This window comes from Cryphonectria parasitica, assembly GCF_011745365.1.
Source record: "Cryphonectria parasitica EP155 unplaced genomic scaffold M406scaffold_2, whole genome shotgun sequence".
Lineage (NCBI taxonomy): Eukaryota > Fungi > Ascomycota > Sordariomycetes > Diaporthales > Cryphonectriaceae > Cryphonectria > Cryphonectria parasitica.
The window spans coordinates 502,835-514,673 of record NW_024468910.1 but is presented as its reverse complement, the minus strand read 5'-3'; the positions used below and the strand labels follow the sequence as shown (position 1 = coordinate 514,673).

Sequence of the window (11,839 nt, the reverse complement as noted above, 5' to 3'; positions counted from 1 at the left end):
CTAAGATGCAATATGATAGCATTCTAGTAGTAGTTTGCAAACTGAGCAAGTATGCTTATTTTCTTTCCTATAAGGAAAGCAGTGAACCAGAACTAGGGCGCCGTCGCCCTCGAAAGAAAGAGGGACAAACAGCTGCCGAAGCAATGGGCAAGGGCTCATGCAACCCAAGCGTGCCTGTACAGATGAGGACAGCAAACTAAGGCCACACGGGCGCAAGAACAGGGTGAAAAACCTGTCTTAGACCTGTCCAAAGGGTTCAAAATTGAAAAGAAGAGAAAGGATGCTTCATTGTTGCTTATAGCTAAAGAATTTGAAAAGTGGGTGGTATCCTTTATATGTATGAGGACCCTTGACCCACTGTACTCCATGTCCCACGGACTACCACCCTGGCCACCACAACAGTCCTCCCCCAGCAACTTTCTTCCAAAGTTGCGACAAGTCCAATGGTGTGCCAGGTCTGGTCAGATAGAAAGGAAAAGAAAGAACTAAAGAATCCATCGCAAGCTGTCGAAGGAAGCACTGCAACCCAAACCATTTCGCAATCCGACCTCTGCACCCAGTTTGATTGTCTGAGTCCTCACTCAAGTCAACGCAGTATTACCAATATCCGCCCATGATCTGTTTGCAGCGCGGGCGCAATCTGGATACATCCTAATGTCGACCTTCCCTTCGTCCCTGTCTGTTCTCGAACTCCGCCCGGGCAGCAGCAGTAGCAGTGGCCCTCTCTCTATTCTGAACCACCGTCCGTTCAATCCTTTCACAGTCTGCTCTCCACACATCCATCCTGATAGCATGCTCGAATCCTGTCCAATTCTCAAGACCTACTGAGGGTCTGACAGGAGCAAGACTATGGAGCTCACTCCACAAAGGCACATGAGGTTGCCGAGGTCTGTCAGGAAGATTAGAACGCATGATATTGCTGCTTCTCAATCTTCGGTGCAATGGAACATCAGTAGTCTGACCAGGCCTGGCCGTTTGCTGCATTGACAGCTGGATTGTTGCTCCTGGACCGGCTGGCGATCTTCGAGATGAGCTGGCATAGGGGTCGGAAGGAGTTCTTTTAGGTTGCGGCGTTCTTCAACGCTTTGCATTTTCATGCCTTGCATTCCAATACATTGCGTTTCTGCAGCTGCGGTCTTCATAGTGAAATGGTCTCAGAGCTGGTCAACATGCTCTGTACCGGGTGCTTTTAAAATTTGGGTGATTTTATAGTATTCTGTAGTGGGTGGTAGCAGACGACACTTCGTCCCTCCTCCCCCAGCAAAACACACGAGATAACATAGGAAAGACAAAAGGAAAACGTGTTTTGCGAACCAAAGGAAATATGGATAGAAAGAAATCAGCCTCCCCCACGAGCCAAGAAGGCAGACTTGGTCGGAATTGTTATAAACATCCCGCTTCTATCCGCTTTCTCCTGTTCTCGCTTCTCTTTCTCCCTTGCCCGTGTAAGACGTCCGTCGTCTCCACCATTATTTTCTTCCCTGACATTATCATCGGTCTCGGTTGTCAGATCTATGTCTCCTGGGTTTGGACTTGGTTGACCAGGTATAGGATCATGGCCAATGATATCTGGGACCCAGAATGTAGTGTCGTCGCTCATGTCCATCTCCCGAACCTCGAGGGTGTTGTTGTCTGGTTCACCCCGCCAAGGAGCTCGCATAAGCAGTGCTCATCTGCAAAGAGTTTGTGCTCCCTTGAAGGGGATTCCTTGCAGAGATGGTTTGGGGGCGCCTGATCAGCTGTGAGATCTCCCGCAGAGCCTTGGTCTGATCGTATGAGACATCCCGGGTTTGTCTGAGAGTCTCAGATTGCAGTCTCAAAGAGTGAGCCATTGCAATCTGATCGATGCGAAGTTGCTCCATCAGAGATGCCAAGTGGTTCAACCCCTGCTCGGGCTTCTGGACAGATTCGGGCTTCAGGATCTGTTTAGTTGCTTCAGGCTGGCCTTGCCATTCGCCGGTTGAGTGCTGAGGAGGTTGGTAGTGCAATGGTCCCCCCAGTTTGCCCAACCTGAGCTGGCGGGTGATTGGGGAAACCATGAGTCGGCTGAGAAACAAGCACAGGTCGCGCCTGGTCAGGAATCGGTTGAGGTGGTGGCACCAAAGGAGCTTGGAATTGCGCCTGCTGATGGAGTTGAGGATTTGCAGCGCCAGATGCAAGCTAGTCTTGAGTCTCCTCCTTCTCAGCGGTAATACCGTGGTCAGCTCGAAGACGCTTGATCCAAGTCGAGAGGAGTTTCATCCAAGCCTCAGCAATAGGCTGAGTATCCCTGATCTTGAGACGGGTAAGAGCGTTGTTATAGTCAACAACGAATGACTACAAGCTCGCAGCATCAGTAATGAAACGGTTGTTGATGATGTTCAGCCGCTCCTGCTCAGGTGTGTATGCTTGGAGATGATCCCAGGGCTGATATGCAACCAACAGTCAGTCCTTCTGTTCGCCCCATGTCTTGGCACTCGTAGTATATCTCTCTACTTTCCCAGCAACAACTGCATCTGAACAGAAGCCTTTCATAAAGTTGAGCGCCTGAGTGTCGTCAATGCCTTTGATTTAACGCCACCAGTCGAAACGCTTCAGCCATAATGAGACTTCCATCCGAGAAAACAGTGTCAAGCTGCCACCAGCGAGTTCGCTATGGGAAGGGAACCGGAAGTTAGATCCATACTGTCCACTCGCAGAGGAACCAAACGAGCTCGGGGTTGGGTCAGGAGACTTGTCAGATGAAGAAGCTATCCTTTTTCCTGGTTGTCGCTTCCCTCGATGTTTCTTTAGCTTTCTGGTTCGAGATCCTTGAGTTGAGGGCGCCACAGCCGGAATGCCTTCCGTATCCTGCGGAAGACAATACTGTGGAGGTTGAGGGGGTTCAGGTGCTTGAGGGAGGTTCAGTCTGTGAGTGGAGCGTGCATGAGGTCTGTCTTGTGATGAACAACAAGAGATTGAGTTAGCTGTTCTGTGCTGCACTGGGATTTCCTTTATCAATAGTCCTGCTAACCAATGGAGGCATTTCTGACCAGGTGTAAGGCGTTGATTAAAGTTCGACATCGGATGATGTCGTCGTAATCCTCAACCTCTATTCCTCGTGTGCACTGACAGTTCCTCATCTTCACCTCCCTGTATCCTTCGCTTTTGGGATAATGCAACCAGCAAGCTTTTGATCCAAAGGATCAATGTGGCCAGACGTGTCCAGGTAGAGCGTGCTGATCGGACCATCGCAAGGAGCACAGACCTTGTTAACCATGCCACTTTTCTCCACAGAGTACCATCCACCAAAAGCATCCCACTCTGTAATTTAACCATGGACCCACATCCGACATGGTTAAACTTTCCGCCGCAGCCTGTACAGGTCTGAGCTGTATCAGCTTCTGTGTAGGATCGTTGATTGATGTGGGAAATGTTGGAAAAAGGAATTCGTTTCTTCGTAATATTGGCCTGCGGGCTCAACGCATCGTTCACCAGCTCACGACCAGAACTCACACCACTCCTTCTCTGTCCACCCATCTCCCCTTTACGAGAGGTCTCAGGCATGACCCAGAGTTCAGACATGATGCACAGCCTGTCGTGTAAGCGTGATAGATAAAGGAAAATAAAAGAGCTCAGCAGGGAAAAAGAGTGCGCCCGTCCATAGGGTAAACTTGCTGCTCTTACTGATCCTCACGAACTGTGACGCAAACAGCCCTGAGCTACCAGCCTGAACAGCTAAGTCCACACTCACCGCACCATTGAACCAGAACTAGGGCGCCGTCGCCCTCGAAAGAAAGAGGGACAAACAGCTGCCGAAGCAATGGGCAAGGGCTCATGCAACCCAAGCGTGCCTGTACAGATGAGGACAGCAAACTAAGGCCACACGGGCGCAAGAACAGGGTGAAAAACCTGTCTTAGACCTGTCCAAAGGGTTCAAAATTGAAAAGAAGAGAAAGGATGCTTCATTGTTGCTTATAGCTAAAGAATTTGAAAAGTGGGTGGTATCCTTTATATGTATGAGGACCCTTGACCCACTGTACTCCATGTCCCACGGACTACCACCCTGGCCACCACAACAGCAGTACAGCAGAAGAACTTGCATACACATTTCTCAGAACAATTATTGCTAACCATAGCATATCAGAAGAAGTAATCTCCAACAGAGATAGAAAGTTCAACTCGAAGTTTTGAACTTCACTTATGAAACAGCTCGGAATACATTACAGAATATTTACAGCATTCCATCTGCAAATAGATAAACAGATAGAAAGAATGAATCAGATTGTTAAACAATACCTTCGATACTATATTAATCAGGAATAGAATAACTGGATTAATCTGTTGCTTCTTGTACAGTTCACTTATAATAGCGCAGATACAAACACGATAAAGAAATCACTATTCTTCGTACTCTATGAATATAATCCAACAACTTACTACGAAGCATTGCTAGGAGCAGATGCAGAAGCTGCGGATAAAAGGATTAAAAAGATCAAGAAAGTTCAGAAGGAACTCTGATTAGAATTACAATTCGTTCAAGAACGAATAATGCGGTATGCAAACTCCAAAAGAATTGAGAGATCAATCCTACAGAAGGAAGATAAAGCCTACCTACTTCGAAAAAACATCAAAACAACCAGATCCAGCAACAAACTCGACTATAAGAAGTTAGGATCATTCAAAATCTTGTAGCGGATTTCTCCAGTTAATTACAAGTTAGTATTATCTCATGGGATGAGAATATACTCAGTTTTCCACATTTCATTGCTGGAACCAGCAGTACAGGAAATATCAATAGATAATACAGCGGAAGTAGAAAACAATGAACCAGAGTATGAGGTAAAGAAGATCCTCAGGCACAGAGGCACAGACAATACAAGGGAATATCTTGTTAAATGAAAAGGTTATCCAGCAAGCGAAAATTCATGAGAACTACAGAAAAACGTTAAGAATGCTTAAGAAAGAGTAGCTGAGTATTGAAAAAGAAAGGAAACTAGTATCTAAGACGATCGCTCCGCCCCGGACCGAGATCCAGAAGCTTCGGGAACCTCACTCTTCAGAAAGCTCAACTAATCTATTACAGAACCTCCCAAATCCAAGGAACTCCAGTCGATAATCTCAAGATGTTCCTGAAACATCAGACGAATCTTCTCTTCATGAAGACTACGATCCTCCTCATCAGCAAACCCCTTCAAGGAATTGAAGCCACAACGAATCATTTCTGCAGCATGTTCCTTTAACAACTTTCGCTGTTTCCGTGCACGATCAAGACGAGCTTGCAATGCTAGCAAGGCTTGTAGGGCAGCAGCGTTTGCCGACTCTGCTTCAGCTTCCTCGCTCAAAACCTTGTGCTTTTTACGAATCAAACGCCCTGCTAAAAGAGAAAATCAGTAATCACGGAGAACACTAAGAAATGAAGAAACTAATCAGCAGAGGCTGAGAAACAACTAGTATTACAGCTTTAACTCAGAGAAATATACTTCCTACAACGAAAAGAGTTTTCAGCGAAACAACAGAAAGCTCCCATCTCCTAACAATAAGCATAAGCAGGCATTTCAATGCCAAAAGCAGAAATAAGCTTAGCAAGACGATAATGCTCTTGAGTTTTTACCGAACGACTAGAATGCGATTTGTTGATTTTGTTCAACATCTCGATTAGAAAAGCATGATCATGTATGCAAATAACTTGCCAGAATACTTACGGAAGATCGTTAGGAATAACGATCGATAGGAGGGAGATGATGTTATAATCCATCCAACATACAGATTTCCAGCTAGGATACTCGGAACAACTGTTCGGAAAGACAGAGAAGGATTCAACATCTCCAGAACTAAGACTTATATAAGCAAGGATTAGGATTACAGGATCAGGATGGATTGGTAGCTGATTCATGGTGATCCGGATTAGTTGGATCATCCAGGTGATCCAAGGGATCCAATAATCAACACTACCAACAGGACTGAAGAGCTGGATATATAAGGATACGTTTATTCCCATCAGATAGATCTCGTATATAGCTCTTTAGTTGTTAATCTAAGTATCAGATTACTCTCTACTCTGATAGCCCCAAAGGCAGTGAACACTTGCATCGCTTACTGAGACTTGTACGGTTCCGTATTCAAGGACTTGGCACTTTGACACTGCTCTTGTTAGCATAAACCCCCTTCGTGTACTTAGGAATCTTCGGATTGCTGCAGTGCTCATTACAATAATGCTTTGTACGATTCATATTAATAATAAGATTTGCAACTGGCATCAACAGAGGAAAGATTAGAAATAATAACGATATGAGCAGAAGCAAGCTAAGAAACTCGCTTAAGAAGCAGCGAAGCAGGCTTAAAAGAATAAGCAGCTCTTGATAACTTCAAAAGAATAAGATTGCTTGTAAAGGAACTGCAGATGATCGAACTAGAATGATTCCTATGTGAAGCTTTCAGAATAAACTATGCTTACATTAAGTTTGATATATATATTCAAAAGCATAAGTATAGCGCACTATTGAATAGTAGCGCTTAGGGAAACTTCATATTTCCATATATTATCAATCAGGCATAACTACAATGGAAATGGAAGAAGCAACTATATATTCTCAGCATTATGGAAAAACAATCTGTTGCATACAACCAAGGAGTAATCAATAAGAAAACTGATTATCTATTTATCTTAATCTAAGAATATATAATCAGAGCTTCTTTTGATATTATGAATATAGTATAGTATAAGCTGATTATAGAACTTCTATAGCTCAAGGAATACAATCCTCAAATCGATTGGACTACTAGCTAGCTCTCATGAGAACAAGCTGTATCCAGAGAGATAGTTACAATCAATGATGCAGGATCGAAGCTAGTGGTTGAAGAATACTCAGGAAAAGAAGCTTTATACAGCTTCACATATACTTCCAAGTTAGCAAGGCTGGCAGTTCAAGGAGAAGAACCTAGTAACAAGCGAACTCAAATAGTGCTAGGGCGCTAGCAGGTTAGCAAAACAACGGAAGCAAGGCCCTCAGCAAGTTAGTCCGCTCCGGAGCGATAAGAAAAAACTTCAAAATGTGGATTGTGGGTTCATACAGGAAAAACTTCGAAACCAGGCTCTCGAGCGCTCGATCCGGCCCGAAGCGAACGCTTAAAGCTCTTAAAAACGCCATCAGAAAAGAAGCACGCTCAGCAGTACCTACTGTTCCTCCAGATAGCAGAAACAGCATAAGAACCAGAACTAACACTTGCAAGCATACTACAGGAATATCACAAGTTTAAGAAACTATTTCAGAAAGAATTGGATACAGAATTATCAGAATACAGCTTATACAATTACAAGATCCTACTACAAGAAGAAAAACAGCCCAAATTCTTCCTTATCTACAGCCTAGATAAGGCACAACTAGAGGCACTCAGGGAGTATCTCGATGAGAATCTCAAGAAAGAATATATATAATCATTGCAATTATCAGCAGAATATCTTATTCTGTTTATACTTAAGAAAAATAGCAAGCTTAGACTATATATTGATTACAGATAATTTAATAATATTACAATTAAGAACCAATATCTATTACTACTCATCAAGAAACTATGAGATAAGCTGTAAGGAATATAGTAGTTTATAGTTCTAGATCTAAAAGAAGCTTATAATTTGATTAGAGTAAAGAAAAGAAAAGAATGGAAAACTGCTTTCAGAATACGCTATAAACACTATGAATATTTGATTATGCTCTTTAGTCTAACAAATGCCCCAGCTTCGTTCCAGGAAATGATCAATCATATTCTATGCAAGCATCTGAATCAGTTTATCATTGCTTACCTCAACAATATTCTTATTTACTTCCGAATACTGAAAGAATATAAGAAATACATGGAAATAGTATTGCAGATGCTTTAAGATGCAAAACTCCTTGTGAAATCTGCAAAGAATCATTTTTATATATAAAAAGTTAACTATTTCGGATTTACAATCAAGCTAGAATATATTAAGCTACAGAAGAATAAGATAGAAGCTGTTAGGAATTAGCCAATCTTCAGAAATATTAGAAATATTAGATCTTTTCTTGAATATATTAACTTCTATAGATAGTTCATTAGAAACTACAGCTGAATTGCATATCCTCTTACGAATCTTACTAAAAAGAATTAATTCTTCGAATAAACTTCTAAGATATAAGAAGCTTTCGATAAGATCATCAAATACATCACCTCAGAACCAATTCTGTATAAAGCAGACTCTTATAAACCTTTTGAAGTTGAAACTAATGCATTAGAATATATACTCAGAGAACAACTTAATCAGCAAGATGATCAAGAGTATCTAAGAATTATAAGCAACTTCTTAAAGAAGTTAAACAGCTCAGAAATCAACTACAGAATTCCTGATCAGGAACTTATAGCAATAGTGAAAGCTTTCAAGGAATAGCAATACTATCTCATCAGTATACAATACTCGATTATAGTTCACTCAGATCACAAGAATCTAATTATATTTATAATAATCAAAGTCTTGAACAAGCAATAAGTTAGATAAGCAGAGTTCCTCTTACAATTCAACTTCAGAATTATATATTGCAAAAGCTCAGAAAACGGATAAGCAGATGCTCTTAGCAGATAATCAGACTATTAAGATACAGATTTCTCGAACATATAGAATATCTTCGCTTAAGATGAGTCAGGAAATCTCATCAATGCATACAGAGAACTGAACGCTGCCTTCAGAATTGGATCTTCGGAAAAGAATTCAGAATTAATAACTTCAGATAAACAAGACAACTATATCAAGAATGTACATAATGCGCCAGCATACAGATATTAGAGAATCAGAGCAACCTATAAATATATCAAAAAATACTAAAGCTTACTAGATCTTAGGAAAAGAATTAAGAATATTCTACAACAATGCAATAGCTACAAGAAGAATAAAGCAGAAAGATACAAGCTTTACAAACTACTGCATTTCTTACTAGTATCTATAACTATTTAATAATCTATTAGTCTAAACTTTATTACTAAGCTATTTCTCTTATAAGAACTCTTAATTAAGATGCAATATAATAGCATTCTAGTAATAATTTGCAAACTAAGCAAGTATGCTTACTTTCTTCTCTATAAGGAAAGCAGTACAGCAGAAGAACTTGCATATATATTTCTCAGAATGATTATTGCTAACTATAGCATATCAGAAGAAGTGATTTCCAATAGGAATAGGAAGTTCAATTCGAAGTTTTGAACTTCACTTATGAAATAACTCGAAACATACTATAGAATATTTACAGCATTTTATCTGCAAATATATAAACAGATAAAAAGAATGAATTAGATTATTAAACAATATCTTCGATACTATATTAATCAGAAATAGAACAACTAGATTAATCTGTTGCTCCTTATACAATTTGCTTATAATAGCGCAAATACAAGCATAATAAAGAAATTACTATTCTTTATACTCTATAAATACAATCCAATAGCTTATTATGAAGTACTGCTAGAAGCAGATGCAGAAGCTGCAGATAAAAGAATTAAGAAGATTAAGAAAGTTCAGAAAGAACTCCAATTAGAATTACAATTCATTCAGAAACGAATAATACAGTATGCAAACTCCAAAAGAATTGAGAAACTAATCCTACAGAAGGAAGATAAGATCTACCTACTTCGAAAAAACATCAAAATAACAAAACTTAGCAGTAAACTCGATCATAAGAAGCTGGGATTATTCAAAATCTTATAACAAATTTCCTCAGTTAATTATAAGTTAGCATTATCTTATAGAATAAGAATACATTCAGTCTTTCACATCTCATTACTAGAACTAGCAGCATAGGAAATACTAATGGATAATGCAGCAGAAGTAGAAAACAACGAACCAGAGTATGAGATGGAAAGGATTTTCAGATACAGAAGCATAAACAGCACAAGGGAATACCTCATCAAATGGAAAGATTACCCAGCAAGCGAAAATTCATAGGAACCACAGAAGAACATTAAGAACGCTCAGGAGAAAGTAGCTGAGTATTGGAAAAAGAAAGAAACCAGCACCTAGGACGATCGCTCCGCCCCAAACCGAGATCCAGAGGCCTCAGAAATCTCGCCCTCCAGAAAACCCAACCAATCTACCACTGAATTCCCTACATCCACAGAATTCCAATCGAAACTCTCAAAGAAAGGATCTCCAGCAACAGCAGCAGATTCCTCTGCAACCACGGAACGAACCCCGGCAGCAACACGAGCTCGCTCCTCCTCAGCCTCCTCACGCTCTAGCTCCTCCACGCTGAAGAGGCCTCAACGAATAGCTTTCATCATCCTCTCAAACCACAGACGCTTCTGCTTCCGCAAACGTCCTACCTCCGCAGCAGCATCGCGCAGCTGCTCCTCAGCACTCTCGAGTTGGTTCTCCAGGCATTGATATTGAATGCTTATCCGACGAATTTCCGCTGCGCTCAACCCTTGAATATCGCACTGAAAGCGATCCAGGCGGATATATTCAGCGCAGCGAGAGAAATCCTCAATAGAGATTTGATAAGACTGAATACTACAACCCTCGCAGAAGGAATAAGAAGGCATAGTAATAGCGTTTTTAAGAACTAAGGAAAGAAGAGAATCCTTTTATCTAGTTTTCTCAGCATAAGAACGAGATTTGTTAATTCTGTTTAACATCTCAATTAGGAAGGCAAGATCATATATACGGAGAACTTGCTAGAATACTTACAAAAGATCGTTGGGAATAACAACTAATAGGAGAGGGATGATATTATAACCCATCCAACATGCAGATTACAGAACAGATCACGAGTAACAGGGATCAGGTATCAAGGACTCAACGTTCTGACAAAGCATTGATTACATAACCCAGGGTTAGGATTATGAATACGGCTAATTAGGAAGGATAGCTTCGGATATATGCTATCCAGAGCTAGCAGAATAACTTGGATATGTTGCTATTCAACATATTCATACTGAAGAGCTGAATATATAAGGATACGTTCACTACTATTAGATAGACTCAGTACATAGCTCTTCAGTTGTCAATCTAAGTATCAGATTACTCTCTACTCTGATAGCCCCAAAGGCAGTGAACACTTGCATCGCTTATTGAGAACTTGTACAGTTCCGTATTCAAGGACTTGATACTTTGACCCCACTCTTGTTAGCATAAACCCCTTCGTGTACTTAGGAATCTTCGGATTGCTGCAGTGCTCATTACAACTGCGCTCTGTTCAAGTATTTCTGAGCGCAGTATGCTATCTTTGCTATAATATTAGATCTCTTTCTTGTATAAGAGAGCTTCAGCGATTATATTAATATGAAAGCTATCTACAATCGCTATACAGTTGAGAACTAGATTCTCAGTGCATTCCTCTCGCTTCCTATTCAGTGCATTTTTGAAGCATTATTTCCCGAATCCCCGTATTAGCAATAATAAGCTTCCTGCTTCTACAACTTCTGTATTCTTTAAGAAAGAAAAGATATTTAGCTTCAGAAGATTGATGCTATTAATAAAATGTATAGCTCTGCAGTTATTCAAAACTATGCTTTGGGAAAGAATATAAGATATCTGAAACAGTATTAAGAAGACTGCTATGCTTGCTTGTAGCAATACTGCCTGATTGAAGAGTTAAGAGTTGAAGATAGCGTTTATTTGAAGGAACTGAGAATGCTTTGTTTCAGGCTTGAGAGGTATTGAATCTAGCATTTTGATGTTATGATTGAGAGGTTCTAGTATTCAATAGTGTCTGGATAGAGGTTTCTGTTATTCTCCGTTCTCTATAGAATTCTTTCTATTCAGCCTTAAGGAAGCTATTTAGTTCTAATAAGATCTGAATGGAGCTTCTGATAGTTTTTGCTAGCTAGCTTAGAGAGGATCTTCTTTCTTTGCTTGTTAGATAGAGCTTTG

General features: G+C 40.7%; 2 protein-coding genes across 2 annotated transcripts; both read right to left on the bottom strand.

Annotated features, from left to right (window-relative positions):
• Positions 1-264: 264 nt before the first annotated feature.
• M406DRAFT_109204 (uncharacterized protein) lies at positions 265-3,543 on the bottom strand (the record flags this gene model as incomplete). The annotated part of the gene is made up of 2 exons (XM_040915342.1): positions 265-2,915; positions 3,306-3,543. The coding sequence occupies 2 exons, from the start codon at positions 3,541-3,543 to the stop codon at positions 2,551-2,553; spliced, it is 603 nt and encodes a 200-aa protein (XP_040779250.1). The 3' UTR covers positions 265-2,550.
• A 6,684-nt stretch (positions 3,544-10,227) lies between these two features.
• Positions 10,228-10,551, bottom strand: M406DRAFT_249466 (uncharacterized protein; the record flags this gene model as incomplete). The annotated part of the gene is made up of 1 exon (XM_040916612.1): positions 10,228-10,551. A coding segment is annotated over one exon (324 nt), but the record flags the coding sequence as incomplete, so codon positions are not given.
• Between the last annotated feature and the right edge of the window lie 1,288 nt (positions 10,552-11,839).